At 41.0% G+C, this 27,397-nt stretch overlaps 1 protein-coding gene across 5 annotated transcripts in view; it reads right to left on the bottom strand.

Moving 5' to 3' along the window:
* The window catches only part of LOC114695188 (zinc finger protein 426), a 40,342-nt gene that overhangs the window by 7,112 nt on the left and 5,833 nt on the right, over positions 1–27,397 (bottom strand). For 3 of the 5 annotated variants that reach the window (XM_028872403.2, XM_037207730.1, XM_037207729.1), the window contains 3 exons: positions 27,133–27,260; positions 3,372–3,495; positions 1,449–1,531 (listed from right to left, as the gene is read on the bottom strand). In XM_028872403.2, the coding sequence (XP_028728236.1) occupies positions 1,449–1,531; positions 3,372–3,396 (108 nt within the window). In that variant the 5' untranslated portion in view covers positions 3,397–3,495; positions 27,133–27,260. Of the gene's footprint in view, positions 1–1,448; positions 1,532–3,098; positions 3,139–3,371; positions 3,496–27,132; positions 27,261–27,397 lie in introns of those variants that run through there. The other 2 variants (XM_028872409.2, XM_028872408.1) reach the window with 2 other exon arrangements.

Here is a 27,397-nt window from a genome sequence, read left to right as displayed (position 1 = left end):
GTACACAAGAAAATACCCTATTTCTCTGTATTAAGCGTAGTAGCCAGCACTTCCTAAAGATGTGAGGAATGTGCATACATGAATGAATGTCTGTAGAAAAATTAATTGTCATCTATCTTATCATCTGCCAGAGAACTTAACAAAGGAAGAAACATTCAGTTGACCAGGGGCCAGCAAGATGGCTCAGTGGGTAAAGTCACTTGCCACCATGCCTGATGACCTGAGTGTGATCCTCAGACACACATGATGCAAGGAGAGAACTGACTTTTGCAAGCTGTCCTCCAAATCCACACACTGTGGCATGTGCTCATATAAACATTTGCATCTACACATTCATGGGCACATACATACATACATACATACACACACGTAATAATAAAAGAAACATGAGGAAGCTGGGCAATGGTGGCGTGTGCCTTTAATCTCAGCACTCAGGAGGCAGAGGCAGGTGGATCTCTATGAGTTCAAGGCCATCCTGGTCTACAGAGTGAGTTCCAGGATAACCAAGGCTACATAAAGAAACCTTATCTAGAAAAACAAAAAATAAAAACAAACAAAATGAGGGCTGGAGAGAGGCTCAGAGGTTAAGAACACTAGCTGCTCTTCTGAAGGTCCAGAGTTCAATTCCAAGCAACCAAATGGTAGCTCACAACCACCTCTAATGAGATCTGGTGCCCTCTTCTGGCCTGCAGGAACACATACAGGCAGAACACTGTATACATAATAAATAAATCTTAAAAAAAGAAAGAAAGAATGAATGAATGAAAGAAAGAAGGAAGGAAGAAAGGAAGGAAGGAAAGAAGAAAGAGAGAGAGAGAGAGAGAGAGAGAGAGAGAGAGAGAGAGAGAGAGAAAGAGAGAAAGAAACATGAGTTGACACCATGAAGGTAAAACTAGGTTATTATTGAAAAATCAAAATTAACTGTAAGTTTCCAACTCATTTAATAGGAAAGTTTTTTGTCATAGTCACTGTCAACCTGACACAAACCTAGACATATCTGGGACTAGGGAGTCTCAACTGAGGAACTGCCTTCATCAGAGTGGGGCATTTTCTCGGTTTGCGATTGACGAAGGAAGGCCCAGCCTACTGTGGGTGGCACCACTCCTGGGCAGGTGGGCCTCGGATGTATTAGAAAGGGGCACGAGCCAGGAAACAGATTCCACCACTGGTCTCTGCTTCAGTTCCTGCCTCAAGTTCCAGCCTTGGCTTCCCTCAGTGCTGGACTAGGATCTGAGAATTGTAAACTGGAAAGAACCCTTTCTCTCCCGCCCCCTTGTGTTTATCAGGGCAACAGAAGGCAAACTATGACAGGCTCTAACTCCCAGGAAACTAGAACAGGGAACGAGATCCTTAGGTGAGGCTCTATTTACTCTAGAGACAAGTTTGTCCAGAGGAAACTGTCTACAGGTAGAACATTTTGAAAGTGTGTATATGTGTGTATTTTTTACCTGATAATTTGTCAGGCAGTCAATCAACATCCTTTCTGCTGCTACCTTTTCTTGTTGAAGGCAGACTGAGTCCCCTGAAAGAACTTAAGGGAAAGGAAGCAGGTATGAACAATCAGTTGTCCAGAATCTCATTCAAAGGCACAGAAGTCATTCCACCTGCTACAAAAGCCTTATGTAATCAATCTAACTAGAGACTGATGTCTCCCTCCCTCCTATTTTCCATCTTTATTGTTCTGTGTCTCTCAATATATCCCTCTTTCCTCCCTCTCTCACTCACCTCTCTCTCTCTCTCTCTCTCTCTCTCTCTCTCTCTCTCTCTCTCTCTCTCTCTCTCTCTCTCTCACACACACACACACACACACACACAAGTGCTCTTCCCCACCCCTACATGCCACAGAATGCTAGAACAGTCCTGTCCCATCTACAACCTGAAAGAAGGATGACAAGGAATGCTGCTCATTAGGATAACTATTAACAACAGCCTCATTTCACAAGTAACATAGCTTTATGCCCTGAAAACACTACTTTATCAGGGCTGGAGGTGAAGCTCAGTCAGTACAGTACTTGCCTAGCATGCATGGAGCCCCATGTTCCATCTTAGCATAAACATGGACGTGATGGTGCATACCTGTCAGCCCAGTTCAAAAGGTAGAAGCAAAAGGATCAGAAGTTCAAGGCCACCATGAGCTGCATGGGGCTCTATCTCAAAAAAGAAAAGTGTTGGGGGTGGAGAGATGGTTCAGTGACTAAGAGCACTGATGTGTCTTCTAGCAGACCCAGGTTCAATTCCCAGGACTCACAAGCCAGCTCACAACTGTGCAGTCCCATCTGACACCCTCTTCTGGCCTCCATGGGCACTACACACACATGACAAACACACTTACATATAAAAATAAATAAAATCTAAAACAAAAAAATGGTACTTTTTGTTTTATAATGTACTTATAATGAAGAATTCACCTTTTCCCTTGTAACATACCCCAGAGACATTACAAATATCCCTGTGGGCCAGCAAGTGGCACTTGCTTCCAAACCTGTCAACCTGAGTTCAATTCCAAAGAATCACAAGGTAGGAGAGAGTACGGACTCCTAAAAGATGTCCACACATACACATACATATACAAACACACACAAAGAAAGAGAGAAAGAAAGAAAGAAGGAAAGAAAGAAAGAAAGAGAGAGAGAAAGAAAGAAAGAAAGAAAGAAAGAAAGAAAGAAAGAAAGAAAGAAAGAAAGAAAGAAAGAAAGAAAGAAGAAAGACTCCTTAAAAAAAAAAAAAGTAATGCAGTGAATGATTGAGGAAAACACCCAATGTGGACCTCTGATCTCCACATGCACACACCAATGTGCACATACATATTAACATACACACACACACACACACACACACACACACACACACACACACACGAAAAAACCCAAATATAACAAAATCCTTAGGGCACATTTCAAATACTAGATCCTAGGTTGGAAACACTCCAATCATATAAATACCCACTCTCTTCATTGGCACAAGACCAAGGCAGACCGACTCAGAATTTGCACAGCTGTTATCTATGGAGTATCTTCTCAAAGAACTACCTTTTTGTTTTTAAATTTTATATGTACTAGTGTTCTGTTTGCATATATGTCTATGCATCACATGTGTACCTAATGTCTGCAGAGGTCAGAAGAAGGCATTTGGTCCTCTGGAACTGGAGTTACAGATAGTTGTGAGCCACCATTTGTGTGCTGGGATCTGGGGTCTTCTGCAAGAGCAACAAGTGTTTTTTAACAATTGAGCCTTCTCTGCAGTCTTGAGAACTACCTTTTTAAAGTATATAAAGAATCAGCAACATAAACTATTCTGACCCAGACCACAGTGCTGGGAATCCCTAGGGGAACCTTAGGAATTCTCTAAGACACAGAATCATCAGACCTTACCATGGGATGAATCAGCTGCTGCCATTCTGTAACATGGAAGTGTGTCTGAATACTCCTTTGACTGGGGTTATCATCACTTTAGTGCAGCTGCTGAGGTTCAGTGGACAGAAGCACTCTCCATTACCTGTAGCACACAACCATTTGCATTCCTGTAGTATCAATCATTAATTAACATGACTCTGAAACATGAATTCTAGTGATACTACCTGCCATTTACTGAGGAATGCTATGTAGCACACTGTGAAAGGAGTGTGTGTGTATGTGTATGTGTGTGTGTATGTGTTCAATTATCATTATAACCAGCCTTCACAGTAAATACAACTGCCCTAAAAAGACCTACATTCAAAGCCGAGTATGGTGGTGCATGACTGCAATGCTAGTGCTGTGGAACAATCTTTTGTACATTGTGAAAATGTGTTGCTCTCATTGGTTTAATATAGGGCACTCATTGGTTTAATAAAGAGCTAATGGTCAACAGCTAGGCAGGTAGAGTTTAGGCAGGACTTGTGAACAAAAAGAGAGTATGAGGATGAAGAGGGGCAGAGTCACCAGCAAGATGCAGAAGAAGCAGGAGATGAACATGCCATGCTGAAAAAAGGTACCACCATGCAGTAGAACATAGATAAGAAACATAGGTTTAGAGACAGGCATGGCGGCGGCAGGTAGGCCCGGCGGCAGCCAGCAGACACATACAGGCCCAAAAGCACTCCGCAGAGGTAGACAAGCACAGCGGCAGCAACAGGCAGAGGCAGGTAAGCCAGGCGGCAGCAGTAGGCAGAGACAGACAGGCCCAGCAGCAGCCCGCAAAGGCAGGTAGGCCCGGAGGCAGCCCGCAAAGGTAGACAGGCCCGGCAGAGGCAGGCAAGGCCCAGCAGAGGCAGAAACTGAGCTATTAGCCGCTGAAGAGCTAGTGAAAATAAGCTCTTAATCAAGAGCTTGGAACAGGGACGCCTTTAACCCCAACACCCAGGGAAGAAGCTATCTCCGTGGGATGGAACCAGAATGAATTTGAACACTCTGTCTGAGGCCAGCCCAGGGCTCAGCTGCTGATCCTGTGAAACCCAACAACTTGGAGGTGTTGGTGAGACTACCCCGCTCAGCTGAAATCCATCCGGGAGAGGATTCAGATGCCTACAGTTTGAAGTCTGAAGAAACAAGATCAGCTGAGGAGTTGACAAATGAACAAAATGTGACCTGGGAACACAGAAGAAGGTGCTGCCCAGCCACCAAACCAGATCACCAGAATCATAAGTATATACGACTGAGATCAGCTGCTCCTGAAGAAACAGCCCAAGAGCACCAATTTAACCAAGAACTCCTAGTGAACCAAGACTAAAAATTACAACAAGAGAAGCACTCTCAGACACAGAAACCACCTGCACCGAGCAGAGGAAGAGATAAGTAGACGCCAGTGCAAAAATACAGGCAACAACATAAAGACCTATATGGCAACATCAGAACCTAGTGATTCTACACCTGCAAGACCTGAACATACCAAGACAGAAGAAACAGAAGAAATCAATCCTAAAAATGACTTTAAGAAGATGATAGAGGCCCTTAAAGAAGAAATAAAAAATTCCCTTAAAGAGGAAATAAAAAATTCCCTTAAAGAGGAAATGAAAAACTCCTTAAAAGAGAAAATAAAAAAAACTCCCTTAAAGTAATGGAAGAAAAAACAAACAAAAAATGGGAAGAAATCAAAGAAAGCCAAGAAAAAGCAATTAAACAGATGAAAGAAACATTCGAAGATCTGAAAAATGAATTTGAGACAATAAAGAAAACACATGCTGAGGAATGCTGGAAATAGAAATCCTGACTAAATGAACAGGGACTACAGAAACAAGCATAACCAACTGATTGCAAGAGATGGAACAGAGAATCTCTGACACTGAAGACACGATAGAGAAAATAGATTCATCAGTCAAAGAAAACACTAAAGACAAAAAAGTCGTAACACAAAACATCCAAGAAATTTGGGACACCATGAAAAGACCAAACCTAAGAATAATAGGGATAGAAGAAGGAGAAGAATACCAACTCAAAGGCACAGAAAATATATTCAACAAAATCATAGAAGAAAACGTTCCTAACCTAAAGAAAGAAATACCTATGAAGATACAAGAAGCTTACAGAACACCAAATAGGCTGGATCCAAAAAAAGTCCCCTCATAATAATCAAAACACTAAACACACAGAACAAAGAAAAAATATTAAAAGCCGTAAAGGAAAAAGACCAAGTAACATATAAAGGCAAACCCATCAGAATAACACCAGACTTCTCAATAGTGACTATGAAAGCTAGAAGGTCATGGACATATCTTATGCAGACACTAAGAGACCACGGATGCCAACCCATACTATTATACCCAGCAAAACTCCCAATCACCATAGGCGGAGTAAACAAAATATTCCAGGATAAAACCAGATTTAATCAATACCTGTCCACAAACCCAGCCCTACAGAAAACACTAGAAGGGAAAATCCAACCCAAAGAAGCTAAACACATCCATGAAAAATCAAGCAATAGATAATCCCACACCAACATACACCAAAGGACAACACAACACAACCACAAAAAATAACAGGAATTAACAATCACTGGTCATTAATATCCATCAATATCAATGGTCTCAACTCGCCTATAAAAAGACACAGGCTAACAGAATGGATAAGAAAACAGGACCCGTCCATCTGCTGCATACAAGAAACACACCTTAACTTCAAAGACAGACACTACCTCTGAGTAAAGGGCTGGGGAAAGGCTTTCCAAGCAAATGGACCTAAGAAACAAGCTGGTGTAGCTATCCTAATATCTAATAAAATAGACTTCAAACTAAAATCAATCAAAAGAGATCAGGATGGACATTACATATTTATCACACGAAAAATCCACCAAGATGAAGTCTCAATTCTAAACATTTATGCTCCAAATACAAAAGCACCCACACTCATAAAAGAAACACTATTAAAGTTTAAAACACACATCAGACCCCACACATTAGTAGTGGGAGATTTTAACACACCACTCTCACCAAAAGACCGATCTATCAGACTGAAACTTAACAAAGAAATAAAGGACATAACAGATGTTATGACTCAAATGGACTTAATAGATATCTACAGAACATTCTATCCTAACACAAAAGAATATAAACCTTCTTCTCAGCACCCCATGGAACCTCAAAAATTGACCACATGCTTGGCCACAAAACAAATCTCAAAAGATACAAAAAAAATTGGAATAACCTCCTGTATCTTAACAGACTACCATGACTTAAAGTTAGACCTCAACAACAATAAAAATTATAGAAAACCCACAGTTTCATGGAAACTGAATAATGCCCACCTGAAACATCAATGGGTAAAGGAAGAAATAAAGAAAGAAATTAAAGATTTCCTAGAATTCCATGAAAAGGAAAGTACAACATACCCAAACTTATGGGACACTATGAAAGCAGTGCTAAGAGGAAAATTCATAGCTCTAAATGCACACATAAAGAAGATGGAGCAATCCCATACCAATGAATTAACAGCACAACTGAAAGCTCTAGATCAAAAAGAAATAAACTTACCCAGGAAAAATAGACGCCAGGAAAAATCAAATTGAGGGCTGAAATCAACGAAATAGAAAACAAGAGAACAATATAAAAAAATCAATGAAACAAAGAGTTGGTTCTTTGAAAAAATCAACAAGATAGACAAACCCCCAGTCAAATTAACCAAAAGGCAAAGAGAGAGTACCCAAATTAACAAAATCAGAAATGAAAAGGGAGACATAACAACAGACAACGAGGAAATCCAGAGAATCATCAGATCATACTTCAAAAACCTGTACTCCACAAAAATGGAAAACCAGGAAGAAATGGATAATTTTCTGAATAAATACCACATACCAACATTAAATCAAGACCAGATAAACCATTTAAATAGACCAATAACCCCTAAAGAAATAGAAACAGTCATCAAAAGTCTCCCAACCAAAAAAAGCCCAGGACCAGATGGTTTCAGTGCAGAATTCTACCAGACTTTCAAAGAACTAATACCAATACTCTTCAAAGTGTTCCACACAATAGAAACAGAAGGAACACTACCAAACTCTTTTTATGATACTACAATCACCCTGATACCCAAACCACACAAAGATGCAACAAAGAAAGAGAACTACAGACCAATCTCCCTCATGAATGTTGATGCAAAAATGCTCAACAAAATATTGGCAAACCAAATCCAAGAATATATCAAAACAATTATCCATCACGACCAAGTAGAATTCATCCCAGGGATGCAAGGATAGTTCAACATACGAAAATCAGTCAATGTAATACACCATATAAACAAACTGAAAGAAATAAACCTTATGATCATCTCATTAGATGCTGAAAAAGCCTTCGACAAAATCCAACACCTCTTCATGATAAAGGTCTTAGAAAGATCAGGCATACAATGAATATTTCTAAACATAATAAAGGCAATTTATAGCAAGCCAACAGCAAACATCAAATTAAATGGAGAGAAACTCAAAGCGATACCACTAAATTCAGGAACAAGACAAGGCTGTCCACTCTCCCCACATTTATTCAATATAGTACTAGAAGTTCTAGCTAAAGCAATAAGACAACAAAAGGAGATCAAAGGGATACAAATTGGAAAGGAAGAAGTCAAACTTTCACTATTTGCAGATGATATGATAGTATACATAAGTGACCCCAAAAACTCTACCAGGGAACTCCTACAGCTGATAAACTCCTTCAGTAAAGTGACAGGATACAAGATCAACTCAAAAAAAATCAGTAGCCCTTCTATACACAAATGATAAAAGGGCTGAGAAAGAAGTCAGAGAAACATCACCCTTTACAATAACCACAAATAATATAAAATACCTTGGGATAACACTAACTAAATAAGTGAAGGACCTTTTTGATAAGAACTTTAAATCTCTAAAGAAAGAAATTGAAGAAGGTATCAGAAAATGGAAGGATCTCCCATGCTCATGGATAGGTAGGATTAACATAGTAAAAATGGCAATCTTACCAAAAGCAATCTGCAGATTCAATGCAATCCCCATCAAAATCCCAACACAATTCTTCACAGACTTGGAAAGAAAAATACTCAACTTCATATGGAAAAACAAAAGACCCAGGATAGCTAAAAGAATCCTATATGATAAAGCAACCTTTGGAGGCATCAACATTTCTGACCTCAAACTCTACTATAAAGCTATAGTAACAAAAACAGCTTGGTAATGTTATAAAAACCAACATACGCACCAATGGAATCGAATTGAAGACCCTGACATTAATCCATGCACATATGAACACCTGGTTTTTGACAAAGGAGACAAAACTATACAATGGAAAAAAGAAAGTATCTTCAACAAATTGTGCTGGCATAACTGGATCTCAATATGTAAAAGATTACAAATAGATCCATGTCATCATGCACAAAACTCAAGTCCAAGTGGATCAAAGACCTGAAAAATAAATCCAGTTACACTAAACTTAATAGAAAAGAAAGTAGGAAGCACTCTTGAACACATTGGCACCGGAGACCATTTCCTAAATAAAACACCAACAGCACAGACCCTGAGCGCAATAATTAATAAATGGGACCTCTCGAAATTGAGAAGCTTTTGCAGGGCAAAAGACACAGTCAATAAGAAAAAAAGACAACCAACAGAATTGGAAAAGATCTTCACCAACCCCACATCTGACAGAGGATTGATCTCCACAGTATATAAAGAACTCAAAAAACTAGACATCAAAATACTGAACAGTCCAATTAAAAAATGGGCTAAAGAGCTAAACAGAGATGCTGTGGGATGATCTGTATTTCAAATTGCTCTGATTGGTCAATAAATAAAACACTGATTGGCCAGTGGCCAGGCAGGAAGTAGGTGGGACAAGGAGAGAGGAGAATTCTGGGAAGCAGAAGGCTGAGGGAGAGAGACACTGCAGCCGCCGCCATGACCAGCAGCATGTGAAGATGCCGGTAAGCCACCAGCCACGTGGCAAGGTATAGATTTATGGAAATGGATTAATTTAAGCTATAAGAACAGTTAGCAAGAAGCCTGCCACAGCCATACAGTTTGTAAGCAATATAAGTCTCTGTGTTTCCTTGGTTGGGTCTGAGCGGCTGTGGGACTGGTGGTTGACAAAGATTTGTCCTGACTGTGGGCAAGGCCGGAAAACTCTAGCTACACAGAGAATTCACAAAACAAGAATCACAAATGGCTGAAAGACATTTAAAGAAATGCTCAACATCCTTAATCAGAGAAATGCAAATCAAAATGACTCTGAGATACCACCTTACACCTGTCAGAATGGCTACGATCAAAAACACCAATGACAGCCAATGTCGGAGAGGATGTGGAGCAAAGGGAACACTCCTCCACTGTTGGTGGGAATGTAAACTTGTACAACCACTGTGGAAATCAGTATGGCAGTTTCTCAGAAAATTAGGAATTGAACTACCTCAAGACCAAGCCATCCCACTCTTGGGCATATACCCAAGGAATGCTGATTCATACCATAAAGATACATGCTCAGCTATGTTCATAGCAGCACTATTTGTAATAGCCAGAACCTGAAAACAACCTAGACGCCCGTCAATGGAAGAATGGATGAAAAAAATGTGGTACATATACACAATGGAGTACTACTTAGCAGAAAAAAACAATGAAAGCATGAAATTTGCAGGCAAATGGATGGAACTAGAAAAAATCATCCTGAGTGAGGTAACCCAAACCCAGAAAGACAGTCATGGTATGTACTCACTCATAAGTGGATTCTAGATATAAAATAAAGAACAATCAGACTACAACCCACAGAACCATGGAGGCTATATATATAGCATGGAGGTCCCTAGGATGACTGTGGCTTATAATAAATTTCAGTTATACTCAATTACTGAGCAAGCCTCAATGAAACATTTCACTATTAAAATAAGAATACATACTCTATCAAGATGATAATAGAAAAATAAATAAACTAATTTTAAACAATAAAAAATAAAAATAGAAAAATTGGAAATATTAAACAAACAAACAAACATTTTACTAAAGTTAAAAATAGGGAGAACTAGGGACTCATCATTCCTCTCCACATTCTATTCTTTCCCTTGTTTTATATATTTTAAATTTTTTTATCGGTGGATTCTGCTGGAGTTTATCGGTGGATTCTGCTGGAGGATCCGATGCAGATAAGCACTGGAGGGCTCCTGTTGCAAATCCCCCTCTGGACTGATGGAAGGATCTGTCTACTAGCACGTGGAGGAGACCCGATCTAGTGTCGGTGTGGCCCTGGAGTTTGGTTTATGTCTTTCCTCAGGACAATGAGGTTCCTCTTTGGATTCCTGAGCACTGAACCGTGCCCTGTGGCTGCTGCTGAAGCCCAACATGACAGAGACCTAATGGGTCATCATGAAAAAAATATACCCTTCTGATGTCAATGGAGATTGAGAGCCCAATATGGCCAGCTTTGGCAAGCATTAATGTAAGGCTAGGAACTGTAGCCATGAGATTGGATTCTCCAGAAGAGCTTCCAGCCAAAGTCATGCTCGGATCAAGAAAAACGGGCCTTGGCAGTTCATGTTCCTGGAGTTTTATCCATGCCAGTGGATGTCCACACAATCCAGAAGAGAATTTGACATTGCTGCTGCCGCTGTTGCTGTTATAACAATGGCGCACACCACTGCTACTGTTTCTGGGATTACCATTTCATAATTGCTTACTACAGCTAGCACAGTGGAGACCCTGGCAACAAAAGTAGCTACTAAGGTTAGTTAATCTTTCATTCTATTGGGCATGATAAATTTAATTCAGTAGTTATATACATCTCGATTGGCTTTGAAAATTATAAATTTATAAACTCAAGTTCCAGTTGTTTTTGGGATACTATCTTACAAGGACTTCAACGTACAGTATGACTCGATAAGGAAGGGAATGGCTCAGTTGCCTTTAGCCTACTGGCTATGGGTGAGATAGGACCTCTGTTGGTCTTTTCTGTATCGAACACACAGATTGCAAGCCCAGTGCCACTTTGAGATCTTTGGCAGCAATTAACCATGCAGCTCACACACGATTGAGCCGGTATGATAATGAGTATTCAGAGATGGGTAATGCCTGGAGGGAACTCACCAACCTAAGACAGAGCGCCTGTGTGGCCTAGGCAGTTGTCTCCATGACGGGTAAGGTGACCTGCTGACGTCCCACGCAACCCAAGTCAGAAGCTCATTTTTTAATAAAAGGGGGACCTGCAGGTCCCTGGCCCCCATTTTCAGTAAATGTTGCCTTGCTTGCGGACCTTGACCTTGATATCCTCCCTATGCTAATTCCCTGCCAGGTTCCACCCTCCTGAATGCTTAAGGGAAGTTCCTTGTCTGTGTATCCTGAATAATGGGCATTAACAGCTTAGATGCAAGATTGTAAAACATCAGTAGCGAACTTCTGCCCTCCAGGGTCCTCCCATTGTGCTGTAAGCCTATAATTAAGACCTCCTACCCCCTTCAAGAAATGACATTCGACATTTAAAATTATATATATATATCTGAATGAATACTGCGAATGTAATCTATGAATACTACAAATGTGATTAATATCATGAGTGTAATTTTTAAAAATAAATTTAAAAAAGATCAAGGGATATATTTACTTTTGCAAAACAAAATTGAGATTTTAATAGCAGGCTAATTCCTAAATGCTGTTCATAGAATATAAATAACAATTAAAACTTTAAAAAAAAGAAATATGGGTTTAGTTGAAAGAGCTATTTAGTAACAAGCCTCAGCTACCAGCCAAGCATTTATAATTAATAATAAGTCACTGTGTGGTTATTTAGGAGTGGGCTAGAGGGACAGAAAACTCCACCCACATGCCAGTCCTTGGGAGGCTGAGTCAGGGTAAATGCTGCAAGTGCAAGTTCAAAGCCAGTCCAGGATACAAAAATGGCTAAGCAGGTAAAGCCATTTACCTCCAGACAATGTAAGCTTGACAGCTTAAGTCGGATCTCCAGGATCCATGTAAAGGTGGAAAGAAAGAAGAAAGAACCAACTCTACAAACTGTCTTCTGATCTCCACTCATGAAGTGATATGTGCACCCTTCTCCCTACATCATGCATTACATACACACAGAGAGAAAATAATCATAAAATTTAAAACAGAACAAAACAGGAAAGGATCTATATTCAGAAAACATTAGTGACTGCTCATTTACCATCCAGTTAAAAAATGATGATGCAGGACTTGAAGGCAGGTAAGAGTTTTTTCATTAGTGTGCAAATTTGCTCTTATCTTTAATGAGTGGTAAAGTTATATGTATGACAATCAGATTGTTATTTTCTTATTTGTTTGTATGTCTTCTGTTTATGTGCTCATACAGAGGCCAGAAGGTGTTTGATGCCCTTTCCTATCTTTCTTCATCCATTCATTTAAAGTGTTGTCTTTCTCTAAACCTGGGGCTCACATTTTCTCAGCTATGCTGAAAGTCAGCAAGCTCCAGTGATCCTCCTGTCTCCATCCTTTCTTAGGACTGGAGTTACAGGTGTTAACTGGACACCTGGTTTGATACATGAGGCTCAGATCCACAGCAAATGTTCTTAAACACTGAGCCATCTTTATGGTCCCAAAATAATTCTCTTGTTTTCAGGTAGATTTTTGTTGGTAGTATTTGATTCTGTTTTGCAGGTGTGGAAATCAGGATCTCATGCAGGGTAGACAAGAGTTCTACCACTGACCTATATCCCAGTCTTAAATGGCATGGGGAATCTCAGAATACAATTTAAGCAGTAAGCAACCTCAGCAAGGTCATGGTAGGAAATATGGAACTCAAAAGACATGCCTTCTCCCCCTAGTACAGGGAAGGCTAGAGCAAAATCAGACCTATTCAACACCTATTTTATAGGTCTTTTCAGAGAACCATCTTTTCAGTTTTTTGTTTTAGGGTTTATGATTAGTTGCCCGAAACAAGATCTCACTATATAGCCTAGGCTAGCTTCAAACTCACAGCAATCTTCCCATTCAGTTTCTCAAATTTGAAGATTATAGCCTAAATAAATTACCTTATAGGTAATAACCTTCCTTAGGTAATAAAAGGTAGGAATAGTGTTTCATATGTTTATTTTTTTCACCCCTGGCTAACCTGGAACTTGTTCTATAGACGAGGCTGGTCTTGAACTCAGGAATCCACCTGTCTCTGCCTCCCAAGTTGTTTTTAAAAAACAAAACAAAACAAAAGATCCCATATCCTAGGCTGGCCTCAAACTCACCACATAGGCAAGGTTAGCCTTGAACTTTTAATCCTCTCACCTCCATCTCTCAAGAATCGACATAGAGGTGTGCCACCCTGCCCAGTGTATGTGGTAATGCTGATCAAACCCAGAGTTTTGTGCATGCTAGGCAAGTATTCTACCCATTGAGTTTTATCCCCAGCCCTCCTTTTGGTCATCATTAAGCATTATGTATTTAAAAAATAATTCTGGGGACTGGAGAGATGGCTCACCTGTTAAATCCTAGGCTCATAACCAAAAAAAAAAAAAACATTTTGTTAAAATTTAATGGCAAAAAAATTAATAGCAATTGGCCAGGCGGTGGTGGCATGCCTTTAATCCCAGCACTCAGGAGGCAGAGGCAGGTGGATCTCTGGCCTGCAATAATAAGTTTCAGGATAGCCTGAGCTAAATAGTGGTGAGAGACCCTATCTCAAAAAAAAAAAAAAAAAAAAAAAAAAAAAAAGTGTGACTTGTACCTCCAACAAAACAATGGCCTTCACCTCCAAGCCAATCTCTGAGATCCTAACATGAAGTTCAAGTTTAACCAGAGGGCAAGAGACATGCATAGCTAAGCAGTCCTGGTTAGTGTTTGATATCCCTCATGATTCCCCAGGTTCCAGTTCTTCCTACAATATGATCTGACCTCTTTCCAGGGGACAAACCCTCCCCAGCCCCACCCCTCACACACACACACCAGCTCCCAGCCCTTTTCCTCTCCCAACATAAGTTTTTTTTTTTTTTTTTTTTTTTTTTAAGTTTTTGAGACAGGGTTTTTCTGTGTAGTTTTGGTGCCTGTTCTGGATCTCGCTCTGTAGACCAGGCTAGCCTCAAACTCACAGAGATCCGCCTGCCTCTGCTTCCTAAGTGCTGGGATTAAAGATGTACGCCGCCACCACCCAGCTATGAATTCTTGTACTTCTGTGCTTTCTGAGAAACCGCAAGGGTGCTAACCTCAGATGTTCTGATAATTATTAACCTGTGAAAGAATAAGCATCTTAATCCTGATTGCCTCGTTTGAGACAGCCCCTCACTAACAGAAAAGGCCTTACAAAGGCTGGGCCACGATCTCGCTTATAGCTCGCTGACAGAAGCTCGAGCTGGAGGAAAGAAGCTGCTGCTGGCCTTCCCTATGACAGTCGTGGACAGGGAGTCCCAGTGGGAGGCTATGCCCCACAAACTGGTAAAAGAACTGAAGGAAGGCTGCTCAAAATATGGGCCATCAGCACCATCTGCCCTCTCCTTAGTAGATAATGTCTGGGGAAGCCACAGGCTATTACAGATTGGACTGTTTTGGCCAGGTCATGCTTAAGAGGGGGACAATTCCTCCTGTGGAGGTCTGCTTATGATGATGAGATAAGGGCCTTGCTTGCCACCAAAGATTAAACCTGAAGAGGTGGAAGACTTGGGCTTTCCCTTATATAAGGGACAAGGAAAATGGGCCCCAGTAGACCAACAGATTAAAATTCCTTTGCCCATATTGAAGAAAATTGCTTCTGCCGCCATTCGAGTATGGCGCTCACTGCCCTCCAATGATTCCCGACCCCAGCCATGGTCTGCTGTTAAACAAGGAGTTGATGAACCTTATGCAGAGTTTGTGGCTAGACTCATTGATGTTGTGGAGAAATCAGTGGCCGATGCAGTTGCCATTGATAAAATACTGAAACAGTTAGCATATGAAAATGCTAACAGAACTTGTCAAGCTCTACTAAACCTAAAAGAGAGTGATGGTGGATGATCTGCTCTGATTTTTTTTCTCCCTCTATGGTACAAGGAATGGCTCTTGCAGTTACAATCCAGGGAAGGGTACCTGGGATGCCACCCCAACTAAAACAAAAAGGGCGACACCCCAGACCACCTGGAGCTTGCTTCAATCGTGGAGCAACTGGATATATTAGTAGAACCTGTCCTCAAGGACAGGGGACTCAGTTTGTTACCACCAGTATGTATAAGTTCCTGCTACACCTTGCCCTTATTGTCCAAAAGGGTATCATTGGCAAAGAGATTGTAAATCTAAATTTCGTAGGAATGGGCAGCCACTGGGAACAGCTTCTGCGCCTTACCAGAAATGGGCCCTGTCCCAGGCCCCCCAAATAATGGAGACATCAGTCAACAATCCATTTCTCCCATAAGGACCATCGACTCTTTGTATAGGACCTCCCCAGGGAGTGCAGGATTGGATCTCGGTTCCTCCACCACAGTCATATTTACCCCTGACTCTCAGACTGTTAAAATCCCTACAGGAATTTTTGGACCTCTCCCTAAGGGAACTGTAGGATTCATTTTGGGGAGAAGCTCAACCTCAATGCAGGGAATAAAAGTGTTACCAGGGGTGATTGACCCTGATTATACCAGGGAACTACAAATAATGATTTAACCAGATTCAAAACTACTATGACTCACAAAGGTCAAGGAACTGCACAATTGCTCTTACTTTCTTATCTTAAAAAAGGTATAGATATTACTCAGCAGCCTAGGAACAATGCAAGTTTCGGCTCCAGTGATTATATCTTTTGGGTGAAAAAAATTAAACAGGAAAGGCCATTAAAGACCCCAGAGGTGACAGGGGATGATTGGTTTTGGATACTGGTGCAGATGTATCTTGTATTTCATCAAAAGACTGGCCTTCATCCTGGCCAGTTCAGACTACTGCTGCCTCCCTTACAGGGGTAGGACAGGCATCCAATGTGGCTCAGAGTGCCACCATCCTGCAATGGAAGGATGGTGAACCAGCTGGCACCTTCCAGCCATATGTGGTGCCCTCTTTGCCTTTTACATTATGGGGAAGAGATATCCTGGATCAAATGGGTACCTATCTGATTTCTGCATCAGACCCTGTTTCTCAGACAGATGCAAAAAATGGGATTTCAAGCCAAAAAAAAAAAAGGCACTGAACCAGTCCCTGTTAATCAAAAACTGGATAGATATGGAATGGGGTTTCAGCCTTTTCAGTAGGGGCTGCTGCTTTAACAGCAGATAAGATTTCTTGGAAATCTGACAACCCTGTCTGGGTCAATCAATGGCCCCTTTATGGAGACAAGATCCAGACAACACAAGATTTGGCAGAGGAACAATTGCAAAAAGGACAGCTAGAAGGAAGTACTAGTCCATGGAATACTCCTGTCTTTGTTATAAAAGGAAATCAGGAAAATGGAGATTATTGCGGGATTTCAGAAAGGTAAATGCCACTGTGGAAGACACGGGAGCCCTACAACCTGGACTCCCCTCTCCTCATGTTATACCTAAAAATTTTCCCATCATTATCATAGATTTACAAGACTGTTTTTTCACTATCCCCCTACATCCAAGTGATAAAAAAGATTTGCTTTCAGCCTTCCTCCAATTAACTTACAAAGACTTTATCAGAGATATCAATGGATGGTTTTACCTCAGGGAATAAAGAATTCCCCTACATTGTGCCAAAAATTTGACCACGTCTTAAAGAAGGTCAGGAACTCCTTTCCTGTGATAATATGTCATTATATGGATGATATCCTGCTTGCCAGCTCTGATCCACAGGTCTTGGAGCAGTCATTAACAGAATTAGTTACTCAATTACAGGTTTATGGCTTAAAGATAGCTCCTGATAAAATACAAAAGAATCCTCCTTATAGTTATTTAGACAGAATTATTACAAAAGATGTTACAATACCATAGACCCTTAAAATTAGATATTAAGCTCTTAAAAAACCTTAATGATTTTCAAAAATTACTAGGGGAAATAAATTGGGTAAGGCCATATTTAAAATTAACTACCAGACAATTAAAACCTCTATTTGATATCCTTAAAGGGGATTCTAATCCAAAATCAAAGAGACATGACCCCAGAGGGATTGGAGGCTTTACATTTTAGTAGAACAAGCCCTTAATAATCAACTACTATACAGATATGACCCTGACTTACCACGTGGTCTAATAATTCTAAGGACCAGATTTGCCGCCACAGGAGTTATTTGGCAAAAACAGGGTCCTCTTAAATGGTTACATTTACCTGTATCCAGACCAAAAGTATTCTCTGCTTATTATGACCTCTGTTCCCAGTTAATAATTAAAGACAAAAATTTTGTGAAAAGATACAGATTTTATTATTGCTCCCTTTACTGCTGAACAGGTTGACTGGTTAATGACAAATTCTGAAAATTTTGCTGTAGCATTAATAGCTTTTGCTGGGACACTTCAATATCATTTGTCATCATGCCCTGTGTTACAGTTTTTACAGTTGCAATCTCTGATCTTTCCATCTAAATATTATGAGCCCTTGAATAATGCTCATCTTATATTTACTGACAGCTCATCTAATGCAGCTGTTATTGATAAAACTAAATTTACATCAGCTCAAAAAGCAGAGATTTTTGCTATGATTAAGGCATTTGAATTATGTAAAGAAGCTTTAAACTTATATACTGATTCACATATTTTTAATCTTTTTCCTAATATTAAAACTACAGTTATTAATATGGATAAATCCTCAATTAATGCACTGTTGCTCCAACTTCAAAGCTTGGTACAGGCTAGAACTAGTTCTTACTTTATAGGGCATCTGCCGGCACAGTTGCCAGGACCCCCTGTGGAAGGAAACCGACAAGTGGATGTGCTTACTCACTTGGTGGTGGACCCTACTGAAGAGGCCATCACATCCCATCAATTGCATCATCAAAATTCACAAGCCCTGAGATACCAATTTTCTTTGACCAGAGGACAAGCTAGACAAATTGTTAAAACGTGTCCTCACTGTCCAACTCACCACGCTTCACTCCCTTCTGGGTAAACCCATGAGGACTGTCACCTAGACTATTATGACAGATGGATGTGACACACTTGGCTTCCTTTGGAAAGCTTTCTTATGTGCGTGTCTGTACGGTCACTTGTTCTGGACTTCTTTTTACCACAGCCAGAACAGGAGAGGCCTATAAGGATGTCGTGCAGCATCTCTTTGCAGCTTCTGCACTTATGGGGATGCCTAAACATATAAAGACTGATAATGGTCCAGCCTGCACTTCAAAGGCTTTTCAAGATTTTTGCCTGAAATTTTACATTAAACATACCACTGGGATTCCTTATAACCCTCAAGGACAAGCCATAATGGAGAGATTAAATCAGTCATTAAAAATGCAAATACAAAAATTACAGGAGAGAGACTTTTAAGTATCTTTCTCCTCATTTGCTGCATCATGCACTTTTTGTGCTTAATTACCTTAATAAAGATTCTGAGGGATATTCTAATATAAAAAAAAAATTGAGAATCCATCGTCTTGCCTAAATATTTGATGAAATAAAAAGATGTTCTTTCTTCGACCTAAAAAGATCCAGGCATTTTGCTATCCTCTGAAAGAGGATCTGCTTGTGTGTTTCCACAGGATGCCGAGTCACCAATTTGGATACCAAACTGTCTCACCAGACCCTACGCTGCTGATCCCATCGACCCTGCAGGAAAAGCCCGGCCAAACCGCAAGCAGCGTCAGAGGCGCGTGCGTCAGAGCCGACTTCCTAATATGGCCCAGCAGCCAGATCAAGTTTTGACTTTCGCCTCTGCTCATCTGAATGTACAGGGAAGCACTTCTCCTGTCCCGTTGCCTACTCTTGACCAACTCTGTGAATTAATTCAGCAGGCTAAGAAGAACTTGGAAAAGTTGGGGATACCGGTGACTCATCTCAACATCCTTTTGGCTGTTTTCTCACTGCTGATGTTGCAGGTATTTGCTGCTGCTAATCTTTCTCTACAGCTCATTATTGGACGTACTTGCCTGATCCTCATTTTCATCATGCTACTTGGAAGGATGGTCCTATTAAGGTTACTATTAATAATACTCATTTGCAGCCGGGCGGTGGTGGTGCACGCCTTTAATCCCAGCACTTGGGAGGCAGAGCCAGTCGGATCTCTGTGAGTTCGAGGCCAGCCTGGGCTACCAAGTGAGTTCCAGGAAAGGCACAAAGCTACACAGAGAAACCCTACTTCGAAAAAAAACAAATAATACTCATTTCCTTGGAGGACAGAATAATGCATATTTAAAAGAAGAGATGCTTAAAGGTAACAACTACTCAGGTTTAGCTGACTTCCTTCCTGTTTTATTGTCGCTTTAAATCACCCAGGAAGTTTTCAGTTACAGGAATGACAGTTAATTTCTGATTTTCCTTCTCTGTTACAGTGTTCTGATCAGGTTCACAATAGAGATGTTTGGTTTTTGAAGCTCTTTCTTCCTCCTCGAGGGGGCTCAGCCTTTGAGCAGACTCCCTCTGCCCTTCCTTCTTTCTTACATCCTTGCTTGAATGCTGGGGAATTGGAGTGTGCTTGGACAAAGGTTCCTGATGATGGCTATCTGCTTTGGTGGTTTTGTGGTTTTGCACAGAAGACTGTTTCTCTGAAACCTTTCAATACTTCCTCTTTCTTGCTGAAGGACTGGTCTGTTAGCACTCCGGGTTTTGACTACAAGTCACAGCTTGATCAGTTGCACTACACAAAGGGAGACTCTCATCCTCCATCTTCGCCTGCCAATGCCTGGTATCCTCCTGGCTGGGTTTCACCTGCTTTTCAACCTTTTTAATCTTTCTCAATTATTTCCTGTTCAACTTAATTTATTTAGACTTTTTACAACAACACATAAGGTTACTTTGGTGAGGCCACACTCCAATGTTAAACTTCTGCTCCTGTGCAGGCCTGTGTGTGTGCTTCATATAGCATTCTCCCTACAGGGACGGACGGCAAGTTACAATCTGCTCTGGATGGCAATAACATTTATCACATTTCTTGTACTATGTTTTATCTAACTGCCTTTCTTCCACTCCTAAGGGTATTTTCCTTATTTTGCATCAGCCTCCTCATTTGCTTCTGCCGGTTGCTGTTAACGGGACATGGTTTGCTTAATCCTGGCCTGGAAGCATTACATCAAGCTGCTGCTGCGCTTGTTGGGCCTAAGGGTTTTGTCACTGCTCTTATTTTGGGTATTACTACACTTATAGGTATAGTTTCTTCTTTGGCTATGTCTACCACTTCTCTTATGAAGGAGGTGCATTGCACACATCATATTGATCAGCTCTCTAGGAATGCTAATGTGACATTAATGATTCAGGAAAGAACAGACAGAGGTCTTGAGGATAAACTTAATACTTTGGAAGAAGCAGTACTGTTTATTGAAAACGAGATACAAAATATCAAGATTAGACTGGCAGTACAATTTATGTTTAAATGGATTTGTGTCACTCTTCTTCAGTATAATGTGTCCCAGCATAACTGGGATACTATCCAAAAACATATTCAGGGTGTTTGGAATCATTCTTCCTTTTCTATGGCTATTAGTCATTTACATCACCAAATTGCTGAAATTAGTAAGTCACTTGTAGGTTCCTTCTCTCTTGGGTTTGCTGCTGCTGCTTTTACATCCTCGGTGGAGTCTTTTTTTTTTTTTTTTTTTTTTTTTTTTGATTTTTCGAGACAGGGTTTCTCTGTGTAGCTTTGCGCCTTTCCTGGGACTCACTTGGTAGCCCAGGCTGGCCTCGAACTCACAGAGATCCGCCTGGCTCTGCCTTCCGAGTGCTGGGATTAAAGGCGTGCGCCACCACTGCCCGGCCAGTGCAGTCTTATACTGGCAGTTTGAATTAAAATACATTCATCTATAATGTTGCCATTGCTGGAGGTCTTTTTCTAATTGTTTTAATTCTCTTTCCAGTCCTCATAGGACTACTTTGTTCCACTATCTCTTCTTTAATGGTGGATATTCGCACCCTCCACCTAAAACAAAGGGGGGGAGATGCCAGAGAAGGCATATGAAAAGCCTGAGGTGTTGCCAGTGGAATCTGTGCTGGAGGTACCCGAGAATGAGGACATCAATCCCTCCAGCCTGCCCTGACAGACACTCTACTAAGCCTGCCTTCTGTGGGCCAGGGAGAAAACCGCCCTTGTGTCCTGAGGGCAGACTTTATGGCAGATGCATGTCATGTTCTCACCCATCCAACTGTTACTGGTTCTTGTCATCCTCCTAATCTACTTGTTCCTTATGACTTTCTTTCTCTCCTGCAATGGTTTCCATGGAATTAGCAATGACATTGAGATGTGACAGCGGCAGGAGTTAGAGCTGCTCTGCAGGTCATGGGAAAACCCCGAAGGCTGAGGAAGCTCTTCAGGCTTGGGACAATTATACAGAATGCAAAGTTCAGAATTATAGCGTATGGGATGCGGTACACAGGCAGGCTGAATTACATTTAGTGCTTGTGCAAAATTCAACCTTAGATGACCCGAGAACTCTGCCTGTGCATGCTAAGCACAGTCCCGAAGAAGAAACCATTTAAACCCCAGAAGGCCAGTGACGAAAACTAGATGGAGTGACATATAGATGGGACAGAAGACAAGGGTGTCCAGAACTAGTTAGAAGACAACTTGACAAATTACAGAGTGATGAAGAAGGACTTAAGCTGAGAGGAAGCTGACAGTCTGGCACCTTAAACCACTGCTTGTACTTCTGTGCTTTCTGAGAAACCGCAATAGATGGCCTCTGGGGTGCTAACCTCAGATGTTCTGATAATTATTAACCTGCAAAAGAATAAGCTGGTATGCTCTGGCTTTCTTCCTGGGAACTTCTATGTGAGATCAAGGGGCATGGGGTACACTTTGCTGATTTCCAAAAAGAACTTTTGAAACAATTGTGAAGAACCCAGTCATCTGTTGAATTTTCTCATCCCCTATTTCCTTGTATGATTACAATAAAAGACTGGGGTTGAGTTGGATCGGGAGAAGGCGGAGAAGACGCACACCTCCAGACCTGACAAGACTCGTCAGCTTGCACCAACCCGTGTGTCCGAGTCCTTTTCTTGCACCTGCCAGACATCCCTGCTCTTCCCTCGAAACTGCTGAGGCTGGTCCCCAATAGGTGTATGACTGAACATGTGCAGGAGTAGAAGGCAAAGTTCAGAAATAGGTTCTCTTTCTGTGAGCTCTAGGGATTGAAGTTGGGCTGTCAGGCTTGGGAGTAGGCACCTTCAGCTGCTGAGTCATCTCACTGGTCCTTTATATATTATTAATTATTATTATTAGTGAGTGTGCTGTGTGCAGGTACATGTGCCATGGTATACAGAAGATGGCAAGCAAACAAATCTGGGAAGCTGGTTCTCTTTAACTGTGGGGTCCAGGGATTAAATTCAGATCAAGCTCACACAGTAATTTTTACCCACAAGCTTTACCTGCTGAGTTATCTCACCACCCTTTTTTAAAGTTTTTATTACTGCTATATGTATGTCTGGGTGTGCTGATGGTCCATGGCACCCATGTAGAGATCAGAGGACAAGTTTTGGGAGTTGGTTCTCTTCTTCCACCATGTGGGTCCCAAGGACTGAGCTCAGGACGTCAGGCTTGGCACCAAGCACCTTTACCACTGAGCCATCTTACTGGTCTTCTTTCTCTTTTTGATCATCCCAAGTGCCGGATTACAGATGTGCACCTTTATTCCTGCTAACTCGTGTGTGTGTGTGTGTGTGTGTGTGTGTGTGTGTGTGTGTGTGTGTGTGTGTATGTTGTATGTACATGCATGTGCAAACGAGCACACACCATGCCACATGTGTCCGAGTGCCTGTAGAGGCCAAGAAGTTGTCAGGTACCTTGAAACTAGAATTACTGATGGTCCGACTTAGGTGCTGGGAACTAAACCTGGACCCTCTGGAAGAACAGCAAATGCTCTTAACTGCAGAGCCGACACTCTAACACCACAACTCAATACGTTAAGCAGCAACTGGGAATGCTGACACTTGTCATCTGGGTTATGCAGATATAAAAGATGAGCAGAACAGACTGACTTAGCTCCCACAGGTTTATAAATCTAACTGGAGAGCCATATATGACAAAGCACATCTATATTCCTAATTTGGGGCAAGAGGCCCAGTTCAAGGTCATTCCTAGTTAACAGTGAGGTTAAAGACAACCTTGAAAAACAAACAAAAAAACAAAGCAAAACAAAATCCACACAATTAGAAAGAGTTCATTAGACATATGACAAGGTTTGGAACCCAGTTCACTAACCAGACACTCTGTTTTGCCATCAACACCCAAGAAAACAGATCAGACACCTCGATCTAAAATCAAGATAATGTTTTCAATCTTGCATGAGAGCCCAGGGTGGCCTTGAACTTTCTACCCTCCTCTTAGTTTCTGCAGTGCTAGAATTATACTCCTGTAGCTTTTTGATCAAAGTTAAGTGTTGAGAACATTGGTTATTAAAACATAATTTTGCAACACCCTTGTCTGCTCTCTCTAAGAAATACACAGACAGCAGGATGCAGCTGGAATGGCACACTCTCTACTTCCTCTGTGGGCAGTCAAAAATCCTATCATTCATTCAATAAGCACTAGACACTTAAAAAAATATTTATTATTGTGAATGCATGTGTAGGCATGTACATGTGGAGGTCAGAGGACAACTTTCAGGAGCTGGTTCTCTCCTTCCACTGTGGGTTCCAGGGATCAAACTCAGGTTCCAAGTCTTGTATGATAAATTTTTTTGCACACTGAGTCACCCACTGGCCCTGGACTAAACAATCTTACCGAAAGCAACTTAATTGGTGATGGGTTTTTCTGGCTTACAATTAGAGTCTATAGTCTTATCACCTAGGGGAAGTCTAGGCATGAATTCAAACATCTTTTCACATCACATTGACAATCAAGAGGAGAGAAATGAATGGATCCTTGCTTGCTTGCTCTGCTGTCTTATACATACATTTCAGAGCCCTAAACCAGGGAATGATGGCACCTTCAACAGGCTGGGACTCCCTATAGGAATTAACAATCAAGACAATGCTCCCATAGACATGCTCACAGGCCAATCTGATTTACACAATTCCTTACTTAGATTCTTTCCAGGTGATTCCAGGTGGACAAGCTGACAATTAAAAGCTAACCATCATATCACAAAGGGGAAAAAAATGACTACTCCAACAGGATGGATTAAATAAAGCAGGGATAGAAGGGCAGAATAGAAGAGGGAGTTATGGGAAAAGGCAACATTAAAAGCCTTTTGAAGACACTGCATAGAAACCTACCTTCCTAAAATTTATACTTGTATAAAAAGAGTTTAAATAGAATTGCCCTGTAGCCAGGCAACAATGTCCCCACTGGATATACCACAGGCTAACAAATAAAAAAGTCAGTGCCAAGAATGCACTACCTCTTTTGGTGGTGTTGCACAGACCTCCAAACATTATAAACTATTGCCATTGCTTTTGGTTAACCTTCAAAACTTGAGAATAAGACCCTATTGCTGAAGACACCACATACTTGAGCCACAGAACATGAAAAAAAATCAAACTGTTATTAACCTGGAAGTTTCATCCCTACTGACTAGCTTTTAGTGCTGAGTACTATGCATGCTACTGGGGAGTGGAGGGGGCGGTGGTCAATCTTTATATATATATATAATTTTTATGTTCATTGGTGTTTTGTCTGTATGTATATCTGAGAGTATCATGTCGAATGTGCTGGAACTGGAGTTACAGATAGGTGTAACCTGCCATGTGGGTGCTGGGAATTGAACCTGGGTCCTCTAGAAGAGGAGCTAGTGCTTTTAACTGCTGAGCCATCTCTTCAGTCCTGGAATCACCAATCTTATCCAGCTGTGAACTCTGCAAGCTACAATAATGTCCACTCTGGCAAGATATGCCCAGTGATGCAACCACTAGCGGCACAAATGCTACGGGAGTAACCAAACACTTTCTGATTGGACTTAAGACCCTTCACATAAAATGGAACCCAGACCTGGCAATATCAGAACCAAGAACCTGTGGCTAGTTGGTCATAGGAGGGAACCTACCACTATTATTCTGCTAAATAGACATAGTATTAAACAAACTCACGACTTATCACTATACCCACAGACTATCTGTTAGCCAGATAGTCTAGCCAAAATGGTGAGCCATAGTTTTAACCCTATCGCAATCTAAATCTTCATCGGAGAAGCTTCTTGCAGTAAGTGGCAATCAACACAGAGAATAAGAAGTTTTGGAGTGCTCAGCCCTAAATGAGACATCTACATCACACCCTTCCCCTCAAGGCTCAGGAATCAAGAAAGAGGGAACAGTCAGGGCCAGAGACCACAAATGACTATAATGAAAGTGTTTCCCAGACACACCATGGCACTTACACAAATGAACTCACAGTGGCTGCATAACAAGCACAAGACCTCTGCAAGCTCAAGCCAGACAAAATTCCTGCACAGAGGGGAAGGTGAGATGAGGTCTAACCCTAAGCAGAGGAATTACTGGCAGCTTATGGGAGGAGTCTGTTGTCAGTTTAAAAGTACGACCTCTTGTAGGCTGTCCACAGTCCAGTGGATGGAGTATTTGGGCAACACAAACTGGACTTGATGAGAAAGAAAAAGAGGAGGAAGAAGAAACAGAAGCAGGAAAGCTGGGTGGGAAGGGAGATGGCAACTGATCTGGGAGAAGTTGGGGAAGGAGTGAATATGATCAATATATACTGTATTAAGCCCTCAAAGCGGGGGAAAAAATGTAAAGAAACGGTCACATGTATATTGTATGACAGACCATATTTCATGCTGATATTGAGTGATTTCAAAGCATCATTATAAGGTGTTATTAGGTGCTGGAACCTATGACTCGATTTTGACAAAAGATGCTGAATTGGTGTAAATACTAGAGGCTTTGTATTTATGTCACATGCTATTAACACAGAACTAAATGCATTAGTTGCTTCCATATTTACATGCCAGTATGCTATTCATGATCAATCAGTCCGAAAAAAGGTGACTATGGGACAAAATATTGAGAAACCATAATCACTTAACTTTTATTATAGTACATTGCTGAATTTCTTAGTTATTTCTGTTCATCTCCTACTGTAGTGAATTCATAAATTTATCACAGATGCATATGTTCAGGGGCAGAAAATGATACACCCTCTACAGTTTAAGCTATCTACTGACATTCTTAGGTCAACCACAGGATCTGAGGAGATGATTCGGTGAGCAAAATACTTGCTGTGTAAACACGAAGACACTGAGTGTGGATCCTAGCATCCATGTAAAATCCAACAGGCTAGCACATGTCAATAACCCCAGCACTGGAAGGGGTGTGAGGTCAGAGACTTGTCAGCCAGATAGTCTAGCCAAAATGGTGAGCTATAGTTTTAATCCTATCTCAAGAATTAAGATAGGTGAAGACACAGATATTGACTTCATAGTTCCGTGTGAGTATCTAAAGACATAAAAATACACATGCATACATACACAAAATACTCAAATAATTAAATGATTTTAAAACACATTTATTAAAAAAGAAAGTCTCTCTTATAGATAAGGGGACCATTATACTGTTCATTTCACTCAGCAACCTGCAGATGATGGAGGGAGGTACCAGGTGAGAAAAAAAACTCACGTGACCACTGTACACTGGGTACAGTTTCATTATGGAGAACATGGGAAGATAAGCAAAGAGAAATATATATGCTGCTTACTGAGGACCCCAGATGAAACCAAAGATGCTGTTAAAAAGGGGGAAATGTACTCACAAAATGTGGTAATATGAGTAAGGTATGGTGATACAGACTTGAAATTCCAGCACTTAGGAGGTGGAGATAGGAAGTCCATGAGTATAGGGTCATCCTCAGCTACACAGAGTTCAAGGCCAGCCTGAGTCCTGTTTCAAAATAAAACCAAATATGATGCTATAGTTAACAAAGGAGAACATGCTTAACAACTGTTCCCCAGTTTATATGTGAGAATGGGGTAGTTGGCTGAGCACAGCATTAATGCCAAGGACAACAATCAAAGTTT

This window comes from Peromyscus leucopus, chromosome 7 (genome assembly GCF_004664715.2).
Source record: "Peromyscus leucopus breed LL Stock chromosome 7, UCI_PerLeu_2.1, whole genome shotgun sequence".
In the NCBI taxonomy this organism is placed as follows: Eukaryota; Metazoa; Chordata; class Mammalia; order Rodentia; family Cricetidae; genus Peromyscus; species Peromyscus leucopus.
Note: the sequence above shows the minus strand (reverse complement) of the source record. Positions and strands in the feature narration are given on the sequence as shown.